The 27,727-nt window shown below is 39.9% G+C and overlaps 1 protein-coding gene across 4 annotated transcripts in view; it reads left to right on the forward strand.

The window, feature by feature from the left end:
- Positions 1–27,727, forward strand: part of LOC127440235 (guanine nucleotide-binding protein subunit beta-like protein 1) — a 65,583-nt gene that overhangs the window by 20,143 nt on the left and 17,713 nt on the right. For 3 of the 4 annotated variants that reach the window (XM_051696737.1, XM_051696736.1, XM_051696738.1), the window contains 2 exons: positions 11,110–11,202; positions 26,953–27,162. In XM_051696737.1, the coding sequence (XP_051552697.1) occupies positions 11,110–11,202; positions 26,953–27,162 (303 nt within the window). The remainder of the gene's footprint in view (positions 1–11,109; positions 11,203–26,952; positions 27,163–27,727) is intronic. The other variant, XM_051696739.1, reaches the window with a different exon arrangement.

Below are 27,727 nucleotides of genomic sequence, written 5' to 3' on the forward strand. Positions count from 1 at the left end.
ACTCTGCACCCATCTACTGAGGTACTTCAACTTGGGAATTAACATTACTTGCGCTTGAACATCATATTTACGGGCAAATTGGCGTTATTTTTTTTTAGACATTTCCGTTGAAGCAAAGAATTGTGGGTTGTGACTGGCCATGAAGGGTACACCTCATGCATCCTCCTAATTCCTGTGAAAGAAGGTCACATTCGAAGGTTGCATTCGAAGTGTCCTACTCGCTTTTCTGAAACGAGACAGCCTGATGTATGCGGCCGAGAAATGCGACATCCGGAGGATGCAGCCTTCCAAATGAGTAACAGCCATAGGCTTGTTTAATATCAGTGACAGCACATGATGAGAATGCTTTCAAAAACAGCTGGACGGAGTGCAATTCTAAATGCTGGTATGTTGAGATGTGTTTTTCTAAGTTTCATAATAAGTTTTACTCTACATAGCGACCAAAAATCGCTGTGTTTATGACACAACCAAAGTATCCGTCTGATGAATGTGCTCAATGATGCTTCCTTAGAAAAGCCCTTATAATACATTTATCCCGGAATGACTGACAAATTCAACTGCAAAATGAATTGCTGTGGACTGTAGGCCTATGATAGGCTTATGTTCAATAATATGGAAATAAACAATATATTGCCTTCTAGGGTTACTTTTTGTTTTGTCTAATCAGTGCCTTACTCCTCTGTCACAATAATGTAATGCATTTTAATTATTAGAATTATATTCATAATATATTGTATTAATAATTATGTAATCATTATATAATAAATTACCGGCATTGTTCTTTGGGGGGCTTTCTTAGCAAATATTTATATATGCGATTAATTGCGATTAATTTGATTAATCGGCATTTTGTGATTAATCTGATAAAAAAAATTTAAGCAATTAAAGCACTAAAAGTAATACATAAAAAAAAAAAAAAGTATGTCATGACACTTTAATGTTTGTTTGAATAGTTAGTGTCGCATTGATTTTCAAGCATGCTCCATACATGTTGTGCTGCTGTGCTCATGCGGCTGACCTGCACCATCTCCAGATCCCATTTTGTTTCTCTCTTCCAATAATTTCCTTTTACTCTCCACTTTATTTCTATCCAAAATAGGCAAAAGCAAAAATGTATATTTGTTTAAATAATTTAGTTTCTAGTGGTCATTTTAGGTGAGGCGCTTGAAGTCAAACCGTATATGTGATCTGTGCAGTGAAGCAGGTTACAGAGAGGCAGAAAGTGTGAGCTCTGGTCTGTCATGGCTTTTATTGGATCCAGATTCATGTTTCACCATCTATTCTGCCAGTTCTTCACTTGAGAGACTCTGAGCTGTCACTTGATCTGTATTACCATGCTTCAGCTCCCAGCAGTGCTCCCGCCAGACCAAACACACATCTTCAGTATTGCTATTATCCTTTTCACTTTGTCAGTTAAGACTGAATATGTTTCTCCTTTCCTCTTTTTGCTGTGTACTTTTTCACTCCATTTGCCCAACCTACTACTTGTACACCTTTTCCACTGGCCCTGTTCCGTGCATTTCCACAACAGAAAAGGCAGTTCTGGGATGGAAAAATCATTCTGTTTTTGTAATGCTGCAAAGCTTCTACTCCAGACACTTTATTTTCCGTTGGTCTGAAATATATTTAGAATTTTATGTGTTTACCTACATAAAATTCTGTCAGAATTGAATCACCATCATGTTGTACCAAACCATTGTGACTTCCTTTCTTCCACAGAACACAAAAGGTGATGTTAGGAAGAATGTTAGCCTGAGTCACCACTTTCATTGTAAGAAAAGACAGACAGCAGGGGCCGGTTGCATAAACATAGCTGTTAACTTAAGACTTCGTCTAACAATTAGTCTGACTAGCTAAAGACGCCACAGAAAGCCCGTTGCATAAAACAAGCTCACAGTTGTCTTTAGTAAGACAGTCTAATTCGCATTGCATTGTGGGAAAAGTAAGACACTGAACTGCTTAAAAAAAAGGGCAGACAATGGATGCTCAATACAGTTTACATTCACTGAAAATATTTGCTTATTAGAGGAATACAATGCTTCAAAATTGATTCTAATGAACAAATTTAGTGATTTTAACCCAAATAATAAAAAAATACTCAGCGAGTATTGACGCTGACTACCACCCCTGGAGTCGCGAGTTCGAATCCAGGGTGTGCTAAGTGACTCCAGCCAAGCAACCAAATTGGCCCAGTTGCTAGGGAGGGTAGAGTCACATGGGGTAATCTCCTCGTGGTCGCGATTAGTGGTTCTCGCTCTCAATGGGGCGCATGGTAAGTTGTGCATGGATTGCGAAGAGTAGCATGAGCCTCCACATGCGGAGTCTCTGAGGTGTAATGCACAACGAGCCACGTGATAAGATGCGTGGATTGACGGTCTCAGAAGCGGAGGCAACTGAGACTTGTCCTCCGCCACCCGGATTGAGGTGAGTAACCGCGCCACCACGAGGACCTACTAAGTAGTGGGAACTGGGCATTCCAAATTGGGAGAAAAAGGGGATTAAAAAAAACAAACAAAAAAAAACATAAGGAATTTTGTTACCATCATAGAAGTCTAATCTTCTACAAAGTCTCAACTCAAGCCCCTTTTAGTGCTCAACTAAAGCCCCCACCGGGTTAGCTGACAGTTATTTTTCATTGCAACATAGAATGTAAACAAAAGTTAGCCTGGGGGTCTTACATTTTGGTCTTAAATTAGACCAATCTAAGTGTTTATGTAACTGACTGAAAAAGTTAAGACCAAAATTTTAGACAACTAACAAGTAAGACTAGTCTAAAAGAGTTTTATGAGGTTGTAGATGATGACGGAATTTCAGTTTTTGCATTAATGAGGTGACATAGTAACATCAATTTATTACATTTAATCTTCAATAATTCAATGGTCCATTGTCAAATATTTCAGCTCTTTAATCTTTAGCAGATACTACACCCTGTACCAACACTAAAATGAGTGATACTCTCCTAATAATGTACTGTATAAGCACAGACTGCAAGAGCAAAATACACAAAACAGCAATCGCCCAAATTTTCCTGTCCATCTGATGTAAAATGATTTTATTCACAAATGCTGTTTATATTTATTGCTATTTTATTTAGAATGCATTTGTAGGTAGGTTAACGTAAAGCAGTTAGTAGTGTCATCTTTGCAGTGTTGGTTCAGTCTGATTACAAAGTAATTGATTACTGTAATCTAATTACTTTTTAGTACAAAATTAGTGTAGCACATTACATTTCAAATTCTTGTAATCAGATTACTGTTACTGTTTTACTGTTAATTACTTTTAAATGCATGGGTTACAATTTCTAAAATAATATACTTTATATGTAGAATACATTTAAAATATGAATTGCATTAATATGTACATCTGTTTGCGTTTTGTGACAGTTGAAGTGTGTGTGTCACCTAATGCGTCAAAGAACAAGGAGGAAATATAGACATTATTTTGAATTTGTTGAGTGGAAAAACAAAAGCTTTACTGTAAAAAGTGTTTTAGGAAGTAACTTAAAATTAATTAGTAATGTGATCGATTTCTATTAATTAATCAATATAGTAAGTAATCTGTTTACAATTTTAGAGTAGTAATTTATAGTAAATAACTTTTTTGAGCAACTTACCCAATACTGATTGCTTGGCTCTCAAGCACCAGCTTTCATTGCTAAGTATGCAACATAGTGTGCACTTCCCAGTGTACTTATTGCCCCTGTTACTAAAGCATATGGAATCTTTAGCTCTAATTCCTTCCCACCTCGTGCTCAGCTTTGTCAGAAGCCCATCAAGGTAATAACCGTCACAAGATCACTGCAGGCGAACAGCTCCAACATGCATACATCTCCTAAAACAAATGGCAATGCTGCAAGGCATGCTGGGAGCCCGGAACTGAAGCAACAACTCCATCTCCGTGTCTTCTAATTTCTGGAGACTTTCATGTTTAGCGTTCCAGTGAGGCTGACAGAGCAGGGCTTTAATTAATAGACTCGCTGTTATTTATTGACTGTTTAACTCAAGTCAAAATCTCTCTCCCTCTCTCTTTAACCTGGGGGGATGAGAGCTGCTCTTTTCTGCTGTTTATAGATACAGACGTAAACATATGTGATGTGCAGATGTGTTTTAGTGTTAAAATATGAATTGGTCTGAAATCAGAGATGTTAAATAGAATTTAATTAATGAGGAAGTTTCTTAATCATGGCTGCCTTTGCAATCAGCTTAAGATGCATTGCCCTGGAACAGTTCCTCATGGGTGTTATTAAGTTGTATGTATATTATACCGTGTACAGTACCCACAAACTGTATTTGACTAAAGCCACACTTAAAATATGTGTGAATGTTATTGCATTAGATAACAAATGAACAAACCAAATGGAATTTATTTAAAAGCAAGAAGAATGCACAAGCAAATTTTTTTCAAGCAAAACATTTCACACAAAAAACAACAAAAAACAATAGATATTATGTTCAAAATGTGTACAAAATGTGTCTGGTTTCCAAACGTTAGTGGAACATGTCCATAGGTAATTTGATGAACTAAACCTGTGGTTACTCTGCTAGGACACCTGTGTGAACTTGAGGGGAACCGACTTCGTAATACACTCAATTACCTTGAAACAATTTGTTTCAGTTGCATTTATTCATTGCAAAAATGGCTCAGAAAAGGGAAGTTAGTTCTGAGAAAAAGTCTAGCATCACTTGTTTGCAGATGCTTCTTGGTATAATACTTCATCTTGATTTGTCATACATTTTAAGTGTGACTTAAGTGTTTTAAAATATTTTTGGGTCACTGAAGTTGAAGAAAAATCTGAATGTTTATGCATGAGACACATTTTATCACAACAAGTTTCACTCTTTTAGCAGGCTGCATTAGTGTGCCCGTTGCATACTAATAGACATGGCCCATCTCTGTTGGAAAGTGTTGTGTTTGGGTCAGATGTCCCTGTTTGGAGTCAGGCGAGTCAAGTCAAGACTTGATAAGGCAGATCTCAGGAACATGGGAAGCTGCTGGCATAGGGCTGGGCGATATGGCAAAAAAAATACAAATGTATCTTGATTTTGATCAAACTTATGGACAATTCACAATTAAACTTTTTTAACTTTTAAATGTACTCCAACATGATTCAAAATATATGTTCTTTATTAGAATGCAAGGCAACCTGGTTAAAGAAATCCAAGTTCTTTTCATTATAGGAAACAAAGGTGTGCAAGAGAAATGTACAAATGCACTAAATGCACCACAGGGGGAAGTTGTCAGCAGAGTGTAAATATAAAATAAATTAAAATCTTATAAACCCAGATGTTCAGAAATAATAGAATAAGAAAACTGCAAAATAATTCTTAGCCAGTGTAGGTATTCATTTTATCTCAACCAAGTCTATCTAGAAAGTTATCTAGAAATCAATCAATAAATGATCAAGTTTATCTAGAAAGTACTCATTGTATATCAAACAATTTGTGTGTATGTTCATAAACCCCTGCAGATAGAGACGTGCCCTCTAGCGGTTCACGCTGAGCAGTGCAGCAATATGAAATAATTTATTAGTATTCAACTAGCAAAGTTTGTCAAAATGATCGCTTGCCAGATGTTGGCTATATATGCAGTACAACTGAAACACGTCACAGAACAAAGCAATAATTAGTGATAGGGATGGGCGATACCAATAATTCCAAGTCCAATATCGTTGATACCGATACCGATACTTCTATTAAATAGATTTTTTTGCGATGTCTTGGGATAAAATGGGTAATTAAAATATCATTTTTAGACATAATTCAAGTCATTAAAAAAAACCAAAAACATTTTTTTTAATTACTTATTAACAACAATTACACACAATTATAAGAAATAAGAAATGACACCTTTAGGTATGTTGTTATTTTAGCGTGAATTTACTCCAGAAGCAGTGGTGTAGTAGTGTCTGAAGAGGTGGGCATGCTGTGAATTTATGAAAGACCCAACCCAAAACACATGCACCCGATCTCTAAAATTCATTTACATTTATATACAGTACATATGTAAAATGTGTAAGATTATTTTTTTTCTTTTTTTTTTTTTCATTAAAAAAATGACTGTTGTAATTATAGTCCCACATAAACTTAATAAATGTACATCATGAGGGTAAGTTTCTTGCTGGCATGGTGTAGAGTACACTGCTAAGAACAGTGGTATGGTAACTTGATGTTATATATGTATTTAAATTAATAGGTGTCATTAATGTTCCTTTCATTAGGCTACTATGAAAATTGTTAATACATTATTATTACTCGAACTAATAAACTAATTCATAATATGCAATAAACGTTTAAGCATTGTAGCTAATATGAGTGTAGTAATGTTCACGTTAACACATTATCTTGTATTGCCATATATAGCCTACATAAACATTTATGGTTATTTGTTTTATTTGTGTACTATTATGTGCTTTTCTGTGTATAGTGACATTTTTTCCTACTTAGAAAAAATTATTTGTTATCACGAGAAAAAAGGCACCACAGACAGCAAAAAGGCAAAAAAAAAAAAAAAAGCATAAAAACTAGCAGGGATGTAATAACATGCAGTATTTTCACAGAGTTTAATTGTGTAAGTTAAATTTGAATATACTGTGCATCCGGAAAGTATTCACAGAGCTTCACTTTTTCCACAATTTGTTATGTTACAGCCTTATTCCAAAATGGATTAAATTAATTATTTTCCTCAAAATTCTACAAACAATACCCCATAATGACAATGTGAAAGATGTTTGTTTGAAATCTTTGCAAATGTATTAAAAATAAAAAACGAAAAAAAAAAATCACATGTACATAAGTATTCACAGCCTTTGCCATGACACTCAGAATTGATCTCAGGTGCATCCTGTTTCCACTGATCATCCTTGAGATGTTTCTACAACTTGATTGGAGTCCACCTGTGGTAAATTCAGTTGATTGGCCATGACTTGGAAAGGCACACACCTGTCTATATAAGGTCCCACAGTTAACAGTGCATGTCAGAGCACAAACCCAGCCAAGGAATTGTCTGTAGACCTCTGAGACAGGATTGTATCGAGGCACAGATCTGGGGAAGGGTACAGAAAAATTTCTGCAGCATTGAAGGTCCCAATGAGCACAGTGGCCTCCATCATCATGGAAGAAGTTTGGAACCACCAGGGCTCTTCCTAGAGCTGGCCGCCCAGCCAAACTGAGCGATCGGGGGAGAAGGGCCTTAGTCAGGGAGGTGACCAAGAACCCGATGGTCAATCTGACAGATCTCCAGCATTTCTCTGTGGAGAGAGGAGAACCTTCCAGAAGAACAACCATCTCTGCAGCACTCCACCAATCAGGCCTGTATGGTAGAGTGGCCAGACGGAAGCCACTCCTCAGTAAAAGGCACATGACAGCCCGCCTGGAGTTTGCCAAAAGGCACCTGAAGGACTCTCAGACCATGAGAAACTAAATTCTCTGGTCTGATGAAACAAAGATTGAACTCTTTGGCCTGAATGGCAAGCGTCATGTCTGGAGAAAACCAGGCACCGCTCATCACCTGGCCAATACCATCCCTACAGTGAAGCATGGTGGTGGCAGCATCATGCTATGGGGATGTTTTTCAGCGGCAGGAACTGGGAGACTAGTCAGGATTGAGGGAAGGATGAATGCAGCAATGTACAGAGACATCCTTGATGAAAACCTGCTCCAGAGCGCTCTGGACCTCAGACTGGGGCGAAGGTTCATCTTCCAACAGGACAACGACCCTAAGCACACAGCCAAGATAACAAAGGAGTGGCTACGGGACAACTCTGTGAATGTCCTTGAATGGCCCAGCCAGAGCCCAGACTTGAACCCGATTGAACATCTCTGGAGAGATCTGAAAATGGCTGTGCACCGACGCTCCCCATCCAACCTGATGGAGCTTGAGAGGTCCTGCAAAGAAGAATGGGAGAAACTGCCCAAAAATAGGTGTGCCAAGCTTGTAGCATCATACTCAAAAAGACTTAAGGCTATAATTGGTGCCAAAGGTGCTTCAACAAAGTATTGAGCAAAGGCTGTGAATTTTATTTTTTTTCCGTTTTTTATTTGTAATAAATTTGCAAAGATTTCAAACAAACTTCTTTCACGTTGTCATTATGGGGTATTGTTTGTAGAATTTTGAGGAAAATAATTAATTTAATCCATTTTGGAATAAGGCTGTAACATAACAAAATGTGGAAAAAGTGAAGCGCTGTGAATACTTTCCGGATGCACTGTATATATATTCAAAATCCTAAGAAAGATAGGTGGGCATATGGCATGTGCCTGCATATGCCCTAGACTACACTACTGTCCAGAAGCTGTTTCTCTGATTTTCTATCATTACCTCTACAAGACACTGATCCCACTTGTCTGCTTGTGCCTTTCAGCATGCATGTTAAGATGAGCGGAAGAAGAAATAGTTCCCATCCTGCAAGTATTTGTATTTTTGAAACACATAACATAGACCACGGGTTTTCAAAATGTGGGCGGAGAGACAGTGGTAAAAAAAAAAATTATATATATATATATATATATATATATATATATATATATATATATATACAGTTGTGCTCAAAAGTTTGCATACCCTTGGAGAATTGGTAATATATGTACCATTTTTAAAGAAAACATGAGTGCCAGGCAAAACACATTTCTTTTATTTCTTATGGGATTCATATTCAACTGTAGGTTATAACAGAATGGCACAATCATAAAACAAAACATGGCAACAAAGAAAAAAATGAAATGACCCCTGTTCAAAAGTCTGCATACCCTTAGTTCTTAATACTGTGTATTGCCCACTTTAGCATCAATTACAGCGTGCAGTCTTTTGTAATAGTTGTCTATGAGGCCCCAAATTCTTGCAGGTGGTATAGCTGCCCATTCGTCTTGGCAAAATGCCTCCAGGTCATGCAAAGTCTTTGGTCATCTTGCATGAACTGCATGTTTGAGATCTCCCCAGAGTGGCTCGATGATATTAAGGTCAGGAGACTGTGATGGCCACTCCAGAACCTTCACCTTTTTCTGCTGTAACCACTGGAGGGTCAACTTGGCCTTGTGCTTAGGGTCATTGTCGTGCTGGAAAGTCAAGAGCATCCCATGCACAGCTTTCGTGCAGAAGAATGCAAATTGTCTGCCAGTATTTTCTGATAACATGCTGCATTCATCTTGCCATCAATTGTTACAAGATTCTCCGTGCCTTTAGAGCTCACACACCCCCAAAACATCAGTGAGCCACCACCATACTTCACAGTGGGGATGGTATTCTTTTCACTAAAGGCCTTGTTGACCCCTCTCCAAACAAAGCTATATTTTGGTCTTGTCACTCCAAATTACAGTGTGCCAGAAGCTGTGAGGCATGTCAAGGTGTTGTCGGGCATTTTGTAACCGGGCTTTTTTGTGGCATTGGCGCAGTAAAGGCTTCTTTCTGGCAAATCAACCATGCAGCTCATTTTTGTTCAGGTATCGTCGTATTGTGCTCCAGAGCAGCCTGTATTTGTCCTGAGGTTACCTGTGGGTTTTTCTTTGTATCCCGAACAATTCTTCTGGCAGTTGTGGCTGAAATCTTTCTTGGTCTACCTGACCGTGGCTTGGTATCAAGAGATCCCTGAATTTTCCACTTCTTAATAAGTGATTGAACAGTACTGACTGGCATTTTCAAGGCTTTGGATATCTTTTTATATCCTTTTCCATCTTTATAAAGTTCCATTACCTTGTTACACAGGTCTTTTGACAGTTCTTTTCTGCTCCCCATGGCTCAGTATCTAGCCTGCTATGTACATCCACGTGAGAGCTAACAAACTCATTGACTATTTATACACAGACACTAATTGCAATTTAAAAATCCACAGGTGTGGGAAATTAACATTTATTTGCCATTTAAACCTGCGTGTGTCACCTTGTGTGTCTGTAACAAGGCCAAACATTCAAGTGTATGTAAACTTTTGATCAGGGCCATTTGGGTGATTTCTGTTATCATTATGATTTAAAAAGGAGTCAAACAACTATGTGATAATAAATGGCTTCATATGATCACTATCCTTAAATAAAAGACAATTTTTTTGCATGATCAGTCATATTTTCAAAATCAGTGCCAAAATTTCACAATTTCTGCCAGGGTATGCAAACTTTTGAGCACAACTGTGTGTGTGTGTGTGTGTGTGTGTGTATATATATATATATATATATATATATATATATTTAATATTATATATATATATATATATATATATATATATATATATAGTGTATATAACTATTATATATATATATATTTATCAAGAATCTTTGTGAAGATTTTCTGATATTTGTCAAGCCCGCAAATATAGCAGACGTCACGTATTACAATGGAGCGGTTTCTAAGACCACCAAATGCGAATCCTTCAGTTTTAGTGGTCAAACCCAAAAGATGACGATATGATGAGCAGAATTTAAGTTTAGGATTTACATGGACAGGATCAGTTGATACACCACGTTTATCAGGAAATTTTAACTAATGACAGCATGCGACCTTCAAAACTCCACAGACACTTTGACACCAAGCATGCTGAAGATCGACGAATCCACATGTGAGGTACGGTTGCCACCCGTCCCGTAAAATACGGGATTGTCCCGTATTTAAAGATTAAATGATGCATCCCGTATCGAATCAATAAGGGACGTGATTTGTCCCGTATTTAAGATGGTCAGATGGCATCACGGTGAAATCGTTTCAGACCACTAATTTAACATTGATATAAGTTGGAAATTTTGTCTACAGTGGGTAAGGGACCGTCTGAAAAGTCCACACATTATGCTAAACTTTTGGAGAGTGTGATAAGGGACCGTCTGAAAAGTCCACACATTGTGATAAACCTGTGGAGGGTGAGATAAGGGACCTTCTGAAAAGTCCACACATTGTGCTAAAACTGTGGAGGGTGTGGTTAGGGACCGTCTGAAAAGTGCACACGTTGTGCTAAAACTGTGTATATAAAGGTTCAATAAGATCAAACAATGTATGAATACAATCACTGAGTCATAAAGACAAGAAGTACAGGTGAAGGGAAAAAAATAAAAATTTTATAAACTAACCAAAATGTATACATAAATGAGATAAAGAAATCGCATATTGAGGGTTTTATATGTATGATGTTTTCAGGTGAGTGTGGTGGAGATGAGGAGCTGGACTCCAGTATGCACTCTGAAGTCAGACTCTAAACTAGGCATGCTCATGTGTATGAAGATGTGGCAGGTAAAATTCACACAACTTCTGACACCCTCCGCCCATTTCTTTCCCGCAATGTAATCATAGTGTTTTGAACAGTTTCGGTTCAACGGTGTGTGTTTTGTAAACACTGCTGTAAATTTTATTCAACTGCCTTTTAAGCAGCCTATAATTATTTTCAAGAATAATTCATATCTCTTTTTGTAGTATTTATGAGTTTCCCATCTGTATCCTTGAAGTAAAAATGAATCTCTGTGTCATTTGATAGCAGGGCGGGGTTTCCGCTGAGTTAATTGGCAGCGTTAACCTAAGCACTCGATGAAGACGGCATTGGCTGCAGGCGCTTTGGGTGCTTGCATTAATAACAGCCAAAGAAAAGACTGGTGTTGTAATTCTGTTTGTTTTTCACCAGGCTACCCTCATCCTTTTTCCAGGTCTTGAGCAGACAGTGGTGTTCCATGCTGCCTTCCTTTATTAGGACTGATAATTATGAAGTATACAAGCTGTCGTCTTTCATTGCTCAGACAGGAGAGATCTGTTACTGTCACGATCAAGGACAACGAGTTCAATTCCAAGGGACCTGCCTGCTCAGCCGGAGCCGGGAATATGGGCCAGACATGGGCCTGGAAGGGGGGAGAGAGTATGAATGAGTCCAGCTTGAATGTGTTAAAGAAATGTTCCGGGTTCATACAAGTTAAGCTGCATAGACAGCATTTGTGGCATAATGTATATTTCCACAAAAAATCATTTCAACTCGTCCCTTGTCTGTTTAAAAAAATAGCAAATATCACAGTTACAGTGAGGCACTTTCAATGGAAGTGAATGGGTCCAGTCCTAAAACATTAAAATACGCACTGTTTCAAAAGTATAGCCACAAGAGATAAACATTATACGTGTTAACTATAATGTTACTAATCTTACCTGTGTATGTTTATAGCAGATTTTAGTATGGTTAAGAGCAACTTCGTTGCTATTACCCTTTAATTGTGGGAATACTTTTGAAACCATGTGTATTTTAATGTTTATGGACTGGCCCCATTCACTTCCATTGTAAGTGCCTTACTGTAACCACAATTTTTAATAATGCTACAAATGCTGTTGATTGAGCTTGACCTGTATTGAACTCGGAATATTCCTCTAAGCAGCCTCACTCGGTTGTGGCACACTTGGCTGGTCACTTCTCAGACGGCTTTAACACATTGCTCACTCCCACTGTTAAATAATCAAGAAGCAATTGTCTTGTTGTCCTCATTATCCTTGTGAGTCCAGACTGCCATTTCATCAATCTCACACATATAGATGATCACTATCCCTCTTCGCTCTCTTCCCACCTATTCCTCTTTGAAAGCGTCTCTTCCATTATGCCGGCAACAGGCCTGATAACAGATTTATTGTCCTTCTTTAAGTGCTTTGTGCTGGACTATTGGAAGGGATTAAATGCAATATTAAGTAACTCTTTCTTTTGGGTTTGGCTTGGGTCCCATTTGCCACTTTTCGCCCTTCTTCTCCTCTGCACTTTCAGAGTGTTGATTGGTTTTGAAGGGGCCCCTGTAGCTTCTGATTGGTCAGATGGTCACATACAGCACCTCTTTGAGATAGGGCAGGCCTTGGTGTCAGGGATGCAGTGATGTACGACGTAGAAGGCCCTCAGCATCAACGGTGGCTGTTGACGAGAGGAAAATGTTCCTATACAGATATCCATCAAACTCAGCTCATCGCCCAAGAGGGCTATGACATCACCTTCAACCAGCTCTGCTATGATTGATTCCGGATGTTCTCTCCATCGAAATATGGCCTCTTGAATGCTCGTTCCAGAACACTACCTCTCACTCTCCTCCAAAGAACCCATGTGCCCACAATTCAAAGCTTCGCCTCTTCGGGTTCCTCATTATAGCCCCTGTTGCAGCACCATCGCTTTCATCAGCGTGTTGCATACTGAAGTAACCCTTTTGCACATCTGTTCACCCTTGTTCTAGGTGTGGCTTACATACATACACCACCCACAGTCCTTCACACAACTTGACCTGGGGTAACTCCTCTCTCCTGATCTTCCTTTGAAGGCCCCCAAGATGCAAGGAGGGTCTGGGATCAACTCTGTGGTTTCCCACTCAGCAGTGGCTTCGCTGTTGCATGGCGACTTGTTGCCATCCAGTGGAACGCCGCTGCTCTCCTCCCCTCTGTTCTGTTGTGGCTTCAGTGTAGAGCATCCATCTGAAGCAGCTGTTGGGATGATGAATCTTTCCCTGTAGACTGAGTCCTAATCCGGCTAAAGCACCCTCTTGTAGACCAACCATGGAGGATATAATGAATTAGGTGTCTACCCAGGGTTCCATGAACCTTGACCTGTGACATCATCAATCAAGGAGCACCTACACTTAGCTGAAGTGCAGGGGCCAGAGGGCAACAGACGGTAATGCTTAACCACTGTCTATGAGTCTAGAGGATTGATTTCCAGTTGTTTTGTTTTTTATTTCATCGTATAATATGCTTTGCTGGTGATATGTTTACATGGCATTCGTGATTCGGGTGAAAATTTGTTTAAGTGTAGCAGAAAAAGAAATACACTATGCACCAAGAGGATGACCTGTGTGAAAAAAGAGGAGAGGGAGTGAGGGAATATGAGTACGAGGAGAAAAAATAGTCCCGACGTTTTGGCCCTTACACATATGGAAAGAATTTTTCTTCAGCAGCTTTGTCTGTACCCAGTACACAACCATTGCCCACGGCCAAATGATTTGTAAAGATTTTTCATCCTTCTCTGTGTAAAACTCAAAGCGTGAACAAAACTAAATGATTGAACGCCCAAGAGGCCGTTCAGACCGAACATGTTCTTGTGCTAAAAGCTACATGCAGCACAGCGAATAGAACAGAAGTCTCATGAGGCATTTTAAAAAGATGTTTAAAGTTAAAAATGTAGTGCTTGTGAGTGGGAGGTTGAAAAAACAACGATATGTGGCACAACATTTAAAGAAATCCATCTAGCGCATGTATACATAGAAAAACAAGTAAAAAAACAGCACACATGGATGCAAAAAAATGGGTTTAGAATTGGCTGCTTTGCAGCTTGCCATTAGTCTCTGCTGGTAGATGCTGGAACTACACCCTGCATGTTTCTTTATTGAAGGCCATTCGAAAGTAGCCATGTTTTCTGAAGAAACAAATTATTTCCCAAGAAACCTCTGAATCGCAATCATTCAACTATATTGTAGTACATATTTTTCCAGTGACAGATTGTTCTTTAATGGCTCTCAAATGCAGGGACAAAAAATGAAATGTTTTTCATTTTAGTTCGTTCAGAGCAAAAACTGTATTTTTTCGTTCTGGTTCAGAAGTTCTGCAGCCTCCTTTCCAAAGGTTTACTGGTTAGAACTAAATAAAAGAACGGTTAATAATGTTCTTTTTAAAATGACAGTACTCTGTGCTAAGGGGTGGGTGAAATACCAACTGCTGTGTTGCCAGATCTCGCAAAAGAAACAAGCTACCTGGTCTGGAAAAACAAGCCCAGAAAAGCCACTTGCCTCACCAGCATGCAGGTAATTAACAGTTAAGTATAATTTTAATTACAGATCTGCTTCTCAGTAAAAACTCCAAAAGCATCAAATCTGTATTAATGCATCATATCTAACAATAATTCAGTGAAGACTTGGAAACAACTGAGAAATGTACTTTTTACATCTAATAATGTTTTCCTTGTATCTGGATTAGCTGTGCATGTATATGTAGTAATTATACATAGTTGATAAAAAAGTCTTCATTCACAGAATGTGACTTCCATAACGGGCAATTATGCAAAGAAGTGTGTAATGCAGCAGTTTTCTTCAGGATCAAAGCACGTTTATTTTTTTCCGGCAACATGAAGTGGTGTAATTTTAAAAAATTACTGTGATAAACCATTTAGCCTTTAGTTTCATGAAAAAATTATTGGAATGAAATTAACCGGTTAAAACCGGTAACCAACATTTAAACTCCAGAACAGTTGAAAATCACTTTGTTCTGGATTTCGGTTACATTCTGCAAAAAATGTCGGTTGTTTTCGGTTTTCGTTTTCGTTCCTTGAACCGTTTTTAGTTTCTGCTCAAAAGTGTGAAATGAATTTATAATCTGCCATTGACGAGTGATCGGTCACATGACAGCTGATCCCGGAACTGAGCGACCATAAGCAAAGATGGCAACCTCCATTTAGGGTACTTCCAGGAAACTCTGCGCTAGCCATACAGATGCCTTCGAAATGAATGGGGACACTAATGGATAGCTTTCACCAGGTATTTTAGAGCTCCTTGATGTAAACGGTTCCTAAGACAGGATGTTTAAGAACGCTTTCCACTGTTCGGAAGTTTTTTCCAAGTACAATGTCTGCCATCGCCTCAACATAGTTGTAAGGCTAAATATGTTTTATTCGGATTGCTATTTGTAAACATTGGTGTATGCCAGTGAGCAGGTCTGGGCCGTCACTTGCATAAGGAGATAAATGGTCTGCCAGAGAAGAGGTGTGTGTGTGTGAGAAGGAGGGAGAAAGGAGGGGAAGGACACCTCCATTGTAAATCTTGTTGTGTAGACAGCAGCACGCCTGCAGCTCTGTTGTGAGTTATGAGACTGTAGGCTTTTATCAGCTCCCTCATTCTGCTTTTATCCACTAAACTGATTTATGAGACAGCCTGCTGCGTATAGCTGTGTAGCGCAAGTGCTCATCCTAGCAGATAATGAGCAGGGATCATTGGAGGTGCTGTAAATCTGAGTAAACAAACACATACACACCTGAGCTGTCAGTTTCTTGAGGTTAAGTGAAAAGGTCACAGAGTGTAAACAAAGTCAGAGGTCACACTAATTGTGGTTGTAAAAAAGATAGTGAACTCAGGGCAAGCACTTCCAGCACAGTATTTATGCAACTGTTTTATTTTCAAATATTGCCATCTCTTTTAGAGCCATGGTCTAGAGTAGGGGTTTTAAAACTTTTTAATGCCAAGGACCCTCAAATGTGGATATACACTCACCGACCAGATGCACTTACTTTACCAGGTGCACCTGTACACCTACTTATTCATGCTGTTACCTAATCAGCCAATCATGTGGCAGCAGAGCATAAAATAAAGCAGATACGGGTCAGGAGCTTCAGTTAATGTTCACATCAACCATCAGAAGTGGTAACAATGTGATCTCAGTGATTTCGACTTTGGCATGATTGTTGGTGCCAGATGGGCTGTTTTGAGTATTTCTGTAACTGCTGATCTCCTAGGATTTTCATGCCCAACAGTCTCTAGAGTTTACTCAGAATGGTAGCAGGAACAAAAAACATCCAGTGAGTGTCAGTTCTGCGGACGGAAACACCTTGTTGATGAGAGAGATGTCAACAGAGAATGGCCAGACTGCTTTGAGCTGACAGAAAGACTACGGTAACTCAGATAAACACTCTGTACAATTGTAGTGAGCAGAATAGCATCTCAGAATGCACAACATATCGAACCTTGAGGCGGATGGGCTACAATAGCAGAAGACCATGTCGGGTTCCACTTCTGTTAGCCAAGAACAGAAAGCTGAGGCTGCTGTGGGTCTACCATCTGTGCATCTCAGCAGAAATCAATTCATCAGGCCAGGCTATGTTTTTCCAGTCTTCAACTGTCCAGTTTTGTTGAGCCTGTGCCTACTGCAGCCTCAGCTTTCTGTTCTTGGCTGACAGAAGTGGAACCCGATGTAGTCTTCTACTGTTGTAGCCCATTCACCTCAAGGTTCGACATGTGCATTCTGAGATGCTATTCTGCTCACTACAATTGTACAGAAGGGTTACGTGAGTTACCATAGCCTTTCTGTCAGCTTGAAGCAGTCCGGCCATCCTCCGTTGACCTCTCTCATCAACAAGGCGTTTACGTCCGCAGAACTGCCACTCAATGGATGTTTATGCTTTTTGGCACCATTGTCGTTTTTTTGCCAAAAAATTTAATTGTTTAAAGGCGCTCTGGAAGCACTTTGTCCTGTCACAAACCTGGTTTTGCTGAATGGTTGGATTCATGTCAGACACATCAAGTTTACTTTGCTTCATTCTTGTTTTCTGCAGTGTGTTTTAGCGAAAGATGCCAGTATCTATATTGCTGCTACACAGTATTGCCACAAACAATAGGCTGATTTGATAATCGCATGAATAAGTAGGTGAACAGGTGTACCTAATAAAGTGGTAGGTGAGTGTGTATATATATTGATTTTGAAAATATGATTGATCATGCAAAAAAACTGTCTTTTATTTAAGGATAGTGATCATATGAAGCAATTTATTATCATATAGTTGTTTGGCTCCTTTTTAAATCATAATGATAACAGAAATCACCCAAATGGCCCTGATCAAAAGTTTACATACCCTTGAATGTTTGGCCTTGTTACAGACACACAAGGTAACACACACAGGTTTAAATGGCAATTAAAGGTTATTTTCCCACACCTGTGGCTTTTTAAATTGCAATTATTGTCTGTGTATATATAGTCAATGAGTTTGTTAGCTCTCACGTGGATGCACTGAGCAGGCTAGATACTGAGCCATGGGGAGCAGAAAAGAACTTTCAAAAGACCTGTGTAACAAGGTAATGGAACTTTATAAAGTTGGAAAAGGATATAAAAAGATATCCAAAGCCTTGAAAATGGTAGTCAGTAATGTTCAATCACTTATTAAGAAGTGGAAAATTCGGGGATCTCTTGATACCAAGCCACGGTCAGGTAGACCAAGAAAGATTTCAGCCACAACTGCCAGAAGAATTGTTCAGGATACAAAGAAAAACCCACAGGTATCCTCAGGAGAAATACAGGCTGCTCTGGAAAAAGACGGTGTGGTTGTTTCAAGGAGCACAATATGACAATACTTGAACAAAAATGAGCTGCATGGTCGAGTTGCCAGAAAGAAGCCTTTACTGCGCCAATGGCACAAAAAAGCCTGGTTACAATATGCCCGACAACACCTTGACATGACTCACAGCTTCTGGCACACTGTAATTTGGAGTGACGAGACCAAAATAGAGCTTTGTGGTCACAACCATAAGCGCTGTTTGGAGAGGGGTCAACAAGGCCTTTAGTGAAAAGAATACCATCCCCACTGTGAAGCATGGTGGTGGCTCACTGATGTTTTGGGGGTGTGTGAACTCTAAAAGCACAGGGAATCTTGTGAAAATTGATGGCAAGATGAATGCAGCATGTTATCAGAAAATACTGGCAGACAATTTGCATTCTTCTGCACGAAAGCTGCGCATGGGACGCTCTTGGACTTTCCAGCATGACAATGACCCTAAGCACAAGGCCAAGTTGACCCTCCAGGGGTTACAGCAGAAAAAGATGAAGGTTCTGGAGTGGCCATCACATTCTTCTGACCTTAATATCATCGAGCCACTCTGGGGAGATCTCAAACGTGCAGTTCATGCAAGACGACCAAAGACTTTGCATGACCTGGAGGCATTTTGCCAAGACGAATGGGCAGCTATACCACCTGTAAGAATTTGGGGCCTCATAGACAACTATTACAAAAGACTGCACACTGTCATTGATGCTAAAGGGGGCAATACACAGTATTAAGAACTAAGGGTATGCAGACTTTTGAACAGGGGTCATTTCATTTTTTTATTTGTTGCCATGTTTTGTTTTATGATTGTGCCATTCTGTTATAACCTACAGTTGAATATGAATCCCATAAGAATTAAAAGAAATGTGTTTTGCCTGCTCACTCATGTTTTCTTTAAAAATGGTACATATATTACCAATTCTCCAAGGGTATGCAAACTTTTGAGCACAACTGTATATACACTACTGGTCAAAAGTTTTGAAACACTTACTCATTCTTTATTATAATTTTTTTTCACATTTTAGAATAATAGGAAAGTCATCAAAACTATGGAATAACATAAATGGAACTATGGGAATTATGTTGTAACTAAACAAAATCCAAAATAAATCAAAACTGTGTTATATTTTAGCATCTTCAAAGTAGTCACCCTTTGCCTAGAATTTGCAGACATGTAAACTTGACATTTTCTCAACCAGCTTCTTGAGGTATCATCCTGGGATGCTTTTTAAACAGTATTGAAGGAGTTCCCATCTATGTTGGGCAAGTATTGGCTGCTTTTCTTTATTATTTGGTCCAAGTCATCCATTTCAAAAACGTTTTTTTTTATTAAATTTTAGTTTTATAATGAAATAAATTAATATGTTGGCACAATTATATTTTTGTCTACAAAACTAATTTGAAACATTTAAGCATACGCTTTCAGATCAAAAGTGTTTCAAAACTTTTGACCGGTAGTGTATATTTGGTTAAATTCAGCTCTGTTTTCATTTTGTAAAGACAATTGGCGTTATTTATGAGTGGGATAGGTGGGACATGTCCCCACCACTTTTTCATAAGGTAAGTGTCTAATGCAGAAGAAACATCTCCAGTTCTTAAGCAGCAGTTTCCATTTAGTTTGTGTGTGTTATAATAAGTGCTGATCAGTTGCTGGAGTTTGTTATTTTGTATGGTATAATGAGTGCTTATTGCGGCTTTCATCCATGGTGTTGAGTGACAGCGAGCAGCAATGTTTTACTGTGCATCCAGACTCTTTCCCTGTTGTGCATCTTGCACTCCTTTTCAGTTAAATTGCAAAGCAAAATGCAAACAGATATGTCCCCACTCAAGATATACATTCACGAACAAACAGATGTATTCTTTGTTTTTAAATTTAAAGCTATATTAGGACAGTTTAGTACCCGGGACTCCTTCTACCAGAGGCAAAAACTTTACTATGAGACCAATCAGTTATTCTGGTTTGAACTTTCTGATCCATGTATTTATCCTCTGACTAAAATAATTTCAGGACTGACAGTGATAGATTAGTTATCAAATTAGTTATGCTAATTATTTATTGGAAGGCTTGAACTGGTAATCAATAAAGACAATCAGTAAATTTATAAAAACAGTGTTTCACCACATCATGGCATCAGCTGCCTCCCGCCAACTGTCCCCACCACTTTTTTAAACAAGTGTTGCCCATGATAAAGACCCATTTGTACTGTGTGAGAAAAACAATAATAATGGTTTAGCAAAAACAATGCAATTAATGTAATGATTTTTCTAGTATTTACTTTTAAAGGGATATTTCACCCAAAAATGACCATTATGTAATAATTTACTCAACCTCAGGTTGTTCCAAATCTGTATAATTTTTTTTTATTGTGTGGACAAAAGATGAAATGAAACTGAATGGTGACTGAGGCCTTCATCATGCTTAACATCAACTTTCATGTTTCACGGTAGAAAGTCATAGTGGTTTGGAAGTGTGACAGAAGTTTAATTTTTGATACACGCTCGACACACGACTGCACATCCTAACACAGAAACGAATTAGTGTGGAGCAGATTTACTGTACGGAGAATGGAGACTTTGCGTGAACCATGCATGTGAGAGATACGAGCCTGTAAATGCGCAACTACTGTCGTCTGAGCCAGTTTCAAATGCGGAACCACGAAAGAGTGACCCCGCGTGTACGTGTGATTGAGACTGATGTGAGTAAGAAGGACCTGACCGTTCAGCGAGCTGCAGCAGGTATACAGTTGAAGTCAGAAGTTCATATACACTTAGGTTCAAGTAATTAAAACTCATTTTTTAACCACTCCACAGATTTTATATTTGCAAACTATAGTTTTGTCAAGTCATTTATGACATCTACTTTGTGCATGACATGAGTAATTTTTCCAACAGTTGTTTACAGACAGAATGTTTCATTTTTAATTGACTATATCACATTTCCAGTGGGTCAGAAGTTTACATACACTAAGTAAACTGTGCCATTAAGCAGCTTGGAAAATTCAGCCATCATACTGCTCAGGAAGGAGACGCATTCTGTCTGCTAGAAATGAGCGTAGTTTGGTGCGAAAAGTGCAAATCAATCCCAGAACAACAGCAAAGGACCTTGTGAAGATGCTGAAGGAAACAGGTAGAGATGTATCTATAGCCACAGTAAAACAAGTCCTATATCGACATAACCTGAAAGGCTGCTCAGCAAGGAAAAAGCCACTGCTCCAAAACCGCCATAAAAAAATGCCAGAATACAGTTTGCAAGTGCACATAGGCACAAAGATCTTACTTTTTGGAGAAATGTCCTCTGGTCTTATGAAACAAAAATTTAACTGTTTGGCCATAATGACCATCGTTATGTGTGGAGGAAGAAGGGTGAGGCTTGCAAGCCGAAGAACACCATCCCAACCATGAAGCATGGGGGTGGCAGCATCATGTTGTGGGGTGTGTAGCAGGTTTACAATCTGGGCAAGGAAGGAGTCAGGAGGCAGCAAACTGTCAACATGAGTAATTTTTTTATTACTCTTCAGCATCTTTCACAAAACTTAAATAAAAAGCGCAATCAGTGGCCAAGTAATCATACACAAATGATTCAACAATTTTTGTCGAGCACACACACAGGAACAGTCTCTCTCTGGTCTCTCTCTGCCACTCTGCCACCCTGCCACCTCGTGCACCTTTTTATGTCTCTCTCCGCCATCATTACAACAAGAAACAGGTGTTAGAGATAATGATAACCCAGGTGACGAGCCTTACCACTCTGTCTCCCGCAGACAGATACACGACCACGCCCAACTCAGGCCAGGGCAACATCTGACCTGCCAACTCCCCCACCCCCTATTTCTGGAGAGAAAGTCAGCCACAGCCATCTGCGCCCCTGGTCTATGGATCACCTCAAATTTGAACGGCTGAAGTGCCAGATACCAACGGGTGATCCACGAATTGTTATCCTTCATGCGGTGGAGCCACTGGAGTGGGGCGTGGTCTGAACTAAGGGTGAAGGCCCACCCCGGCAGGTAGTAGCGGAGAGTGAGGATGGCCCACTTGATCGCTAGACACTCCTTCTCCACAGTGCTGTACTTAGTCTCTCTCAGCGAGATCTTACAACTAATGTACAGCACTGGTCGCTCCTCCACCTCCTGCGAGAGCACCGCCCCCAGACCTCTGTCAGATGCATCCATTTGCAAAATAAAGGGGATTGAGAAATTAGGAGCATGTAAAAGAGGCCCCCCACAAAGCGTGGATTTTATTTTTAGGAAAGCCTGTTGGCACGACTCAGTCCACTGGACTGGATCGGAGGCCCCTTTTCTATTAAGATCAGTCAGCGGGCTGATGACGTCAGAGTAACTAGGCACAAACCTTCGGTAGTAGCCATCCAGCCCCAGAAACGGTCTCACGTCCTTTTTGGTTTTGGGCCTTGGACAGGCCACAATCGCTGCGATTTTGTTAACCTGGGGACGCACCTGCCCATGGCCCAAGTGGAACCCCAGATACCAAACTTCCACCTGCCCAATTGTGCACTTCTTCGGGTTGGCCGTGAGTCCCGCCCATCACAGCGACCTCAGGACAGCTCTCAGACATTGCATATGCCGCCTCCAGTCATTACTTTAAATAATAATATCGTCTAAATATGTGGCGGCATATGCTGTATGTGGTCTGACAACTTTATCCATGAGATGCTGGAACGTGGCGGGGCCCCCGAACAAACTGAACGGAAGGGTCACAAATTGGTGTAAGCCGAACGATGTTGAAAAAGGGATCTGCCAATAACCCTTTGTTAAGTCCAGTGTCGAATAAAATTGAGCCACGCCCAACCGATCGAGCAACTCGTCAATCTGAGGCATTGAGTACACGTCAAATTTGGACACCGTGTTCTCTTTGCGATTAGCATACACAGAACCAGACCGTCCCGTTGCTCTTAGGTACCAGAACCACCGGGCTGGCCCAATCGCTGTGCGACTCTTCTATTACGCCCATCTCGAGCATTGCCTCCAATTCTTCCTGAACAACCTTTTCTTGTGTTCAGGAAGGCGATAGGGGCTGCTAAAACCACCACCCCCAGGGTGGTCTCGATATGGTGTTCTATAAGGTTTGTGCGACCGGGGAGATGTGAGAACACATCTGCGAATTCAGCTTGCAACTTGTTCACGTCCGTGAGCTGCGACGGGACCAGGGTGAATGAATTAGGTTTGAGAGTCACCTCCGGCCCAAGCTCCGCCCTCTCTGGTACTACCGTCACCAAGGCCACAGGGACCGCCTCCCTCCATGATTTTAGGAGCTTGAGATGGTAAATTTGACGTGCCACTCCCCTGTCAGATGCAGGGGAGAGAGAGAGAAGAAAGAGAAGGGAGAGTCTCTTGTTTGCTGCCTCCTAGAAACGCCGCTATGTAGTCCTTGACCAGCTGGACGGCCTCCTCCAGCGATGCCGGGCGGTGGCACTGGACCCACTCTACCATCTCCAGAGGAAGCTGGGAGATGAATTGTTCCAGTGTCACCAGGTCGATGATCTCCACGGTGCCTTGGGCTCCCTCAGCCAGCAACCATTTCCGGCAGGCATCCCAGAGCTTTTGTGCAAAAGCAAACAGGCAGTTTCCCAAACTTCAGGGACCTGAAACGCTGGCGGCTCTGTTCAGGACTACAGCCAACCCGTTGCACGATGGCCTTCTTCAGATTTCGATAATTGAGGAGGCTGAGGCTCCACACCTCAGCTGTCTTCTCAAAGAGGTCGAGGTAGGCCTCGGGATTATCACCTGGCCCCATTTTGATAAGGATCACTGGTGATGGGGTCTCCGGGTTTGCAGCGGCAGCCCCCTCTCTGTTGATCAGGCTCCGAATACCTGCTGGTCCTCCACTTGAGCCTGGAGCAGGAGTTGGAAACGCTGTTCCTGCTCCAGGCATAACTTGCTGGATGCCGGCGAAGGACTTGATGACTTCGTCCAGCGGTGAAGATTCCATGACAATGTAATTTCCTCAAAATTTTCCCAGATTTGGCACCACTGTAGCGGGTTCGCAATCTGGGCAAGGAAGGAGTCAGGAGGCAGTGAACTGTCAACGTGAGTATTTTGTATTACTCTTCAATGTCGTTCACAAAACTTAACAAAAAGTCACTCAGTGGCCAAGAAATCACACACATACGAGTCAACAATACTTGTCATGCGCACACACACAGGAACAGTCTTTCTCTGGTCTCTCTCTGTCACTCTGATACCTTGTGCGCCTTTTTATGTCTCCCTCCGCCATCACTACAACGAGAAACAGGTGTTAGAGATAATGATAACCCAGGTAACGAGATACATGACCACGCCCCATCACCACAGGGTACTTTGCTACAGGAGTGACTGGTGAACTTCACAAAATAGATGACATCATGAGGAAGTAAAATTATGTGGATATATTGAAGCAACATCTCAAGACATCAGCCAGGAAGTTAAAGCTCAGTCGCAATTGGGTCTTCCAAATGGACAATGACCCCAAGCATATCAGCAAAGTTGTGGCAAAATGGCTTAAGGACAACAAAGTCAAGGTATTGGAGTGGCCATCACAAAGCCCTGACCTCAATCCGATAGAAAATTTGTGTACAGAACTGAAAAAGCGTGTGCGAGCAAGGAGGCCTACAAACCTTACTCAGTTACACCAGCTCTGTCTGGAGGAATGGGCCAAAATTCCAGCAACTTATTGTGAGAAGTTTGTGGAAGGCTACCCAAAATGTTTGACCCAAGTTAAACATTTTAAAGGCAATGCTACCAAATACTAACAAAGTGTATGTAAACTTCTGACCCACTGGGAATGTGATGAAAGAAATAAAAGCTGAAATAAATCATTCTCTATACTATTATTCTGACATTTCACATTCTTAAAATAAAATAGTGATCCTAACTGACCTAAGACAGGGAAGGCTTTCTACAATTAAATGTCAGGAATTGTGATAAACTGAGTTTAAATGTATTTGGCTAAGGTGTATGTAAACTTCTGACTTCAACTGTACCTACTTGTAGAGACTGAACGGCAGCCAGAGAAAATAACAGTTTTGAGATATTAAACTTCAGCAAATTAATTCAGCATTCAATATGTTTTATATCTGTATGTATAGTGTCTAATAATGCATTGGAAATGTACACTTAAGTTTCTCTTGCCAATAAAGTTTGACATGAATCTGCCAATTTGATCCAATTATTAAAGTCCACTGGAAAACGTCAGATTTTGTCCACTGATTTTATGGCATGTATACATACTGCATACTTGTATCAAAGATCAGGGACTAAAAACAGTTCAAGGAATGAAAACAGAAAACAAACTAAATTTTTAGCAGAACGTAACTGAAAACCAGAACAAAGTGATTTTCAGTTGTTCCAGAGTGAAAACTTTACTTTTAAATGCTGGAAACCGGTTATAACCGGTTAATTTTGTTCCAATATTTTTTTCATGAAACTAAAGGCCAAAGGGTTTATCCCAGTATATTTTTGGAACTATACCACTTCATGTTGCCCGAAGGCAACTGAAGGAACCTGAAGGAAACTGCTGCATCACAAATTTCTTTGCCTAATTGTCCGTTGTGGATGTCACATTCTCGAAATGAAGACCTTTTTTAACAACTATGTATAATTACTACATATACATGCATGGCTATTTCAGATACAAGGAAAACGTTATTAGATGTAAAAAGTACATTTCTCAGTTGTTTCCAAGTCTTCACTGAATTATTGTTAGATATGATACATTAATACAGATTTTATGCTGCCGGGTTTTGACTCAGAAGCAGATCTTTAAAATGTTACTTAACTGTTAATTAACTGTATGCTTGTAATGATTTTTGGCTTATTTTGAGTTTTTTTCAGACAAGATTGCTTGCTTCTCTTCAATTGGTATGCTGCAATTGGTATTTCACCCACCCCTTAGTGTAGAGTACTGTCATTTTAAGAAGAACATTATTAACCGTTCTTTTATTTTGTTCTAACTGGTAACCATTTGGAAAGGAGGCTGCGGGACTTTTGAACCGGAGCGAAAAAATAGAGTTTTTGCTCAGAACGAACCGAAATGGAAAACATTTTGTTTTAAGTCCCTGTCAAAGATTAAAACCTGTAAAATTGTCTAATTAACTCTATCCACAAAAAAACTAAACAAAAAAAAAAAACCTGAACATGTACATATTCATCATTTATTTCAATTAAATCATTTATGATGATTGTTTTAATGTTTGTTGTAATGTATCATGTACCATAATTTAATTGCAGATTAATCAGGATTAATTAGTTAAAAAAATTGAATCAATTCCCAGCCCTACAAAATGTATATGTGTTGGGAATAGCGATTTGTGTGGATGACACTTGTAAAGTTCGAAAGGATATTTTTTTTATCCCATTCCGCCACTCTTTGCCAAATAATGTCCCTCCTCTCTCATCTTGTTATCATTGTATTCTCTAAGGTATGCCTTAGTGTGTGTGTGTTTAGTCTTTCACACTAGAGCTGTAGAAGACACACATGAAGCATATAGTGAGGTGTGCTGTGATTGGCCGATGGCAGCATCAGATGATTAATGCTGTGGTTCATTACAGCACGAGCAGCCAGATAACCTCTGATAAACACTGCTACCATTAGCTTGTGTTGATCTGTTACTCTCTTTCTACCTTCCCCTTAAAGAGATAGTTGAATTCTCATTGATGAGAATTCTGTCACCATTACTCACACTGCTGTTGTTCCAAACCAATAGGACTGACTGTACTTTATTCAGAAAAAACACGAGAGGACGTTAGGTAGAATGTTAGCCTCAGTCACCATTCGCTTTAGTTGTATGAAAAAAGATGCAATGCAAGTGAAAGGTGATTGAGACTAACAAACTGCCTAACCTAACAATGAGTTTTTCATTTTCATTTTTGGGTGAACTGTCCCTTTAATTATTCCCACATTCCTTTCCTTCTCTTTCCAACTCCATCTCTCACAGTGTTACATTGTCCTTCCTCTGTCTGTCTCTCTCTCTGTAGGCAGATTCTGGTCCGGTTCTGTGTGCTGGTTATGAAGATGGCTCTCTGGTGTTATGGGATGTTTCCAATCGGCGTCCGTTTAGCTGTCTGAAGGCCCATCCTGAGCCAGTCATGTGTCTAGACGTTGACTTACACAGGCAGAAAGGCATTTCAGGGTCTTCAGAGAAGATTCTCCACTCCTGGACACTTGACAACCAGCAAGTCCTTCAGGTCAGAAAAGCCACAACTCACACAATCTTGCGTACCCTGCTATATACATTCACACAGTCCATATACACTCTGTGATGTTTAGGGAGGAACAAATGCATTTACAGTTGAATTCAGAAGTTTACATATACCTTAGCCAAATGCATTTAAACTCAGTTTTTCACAATTCCTGACATTTAATTATAGAAAACATTCCCTGTCTTAGGCCAGCTAAATGTCAGAATAATAGTAGAGAATTATTTATTTCAGCTTTTATTTCTTTCATCACATTCCCAGTGGGTTAGAAGTTTACATACACTTTGTTAGTATTTAGTAGCATTGCCTTTAATTTGTTTAACTTGGGCCAAACCTTTTGGGTAGCCTTCCACAAACTTCTCACAATAAGTTGCTGGAATTTTGGCCCATTCTTTCAGACAGAACTGGTGTAACTGAGTCAGGTTTGTAGGCCTCCTTGCTCACACATGCTTTTTCAGTTCTGCCACACATTTTCTATCAGATTGAGGTCAGGGCTTTGTGATGGTCACTTCAATACCTTGACTTTGTTGTCCTTAAGCCATTTTGCCACAAA

Source organism: Myxocyprinus asiaticus, chromosome 4, assembly GCF_019703515.2.
Source record: "Myxocyprinus asiaticus isolate MX2 ecotype Aquarium Trade chromosome 4, UBuf_Myxa_2, whole genome shotgun sequence".
In the NCBI taxonomy this organism is placed as follows: Eukaryota; Metazoa; Chordata; class Actinopteri; order Cypriniformes; family Catostomidae; genus Myxocyprinus; species Myxocyprinus asiaticus.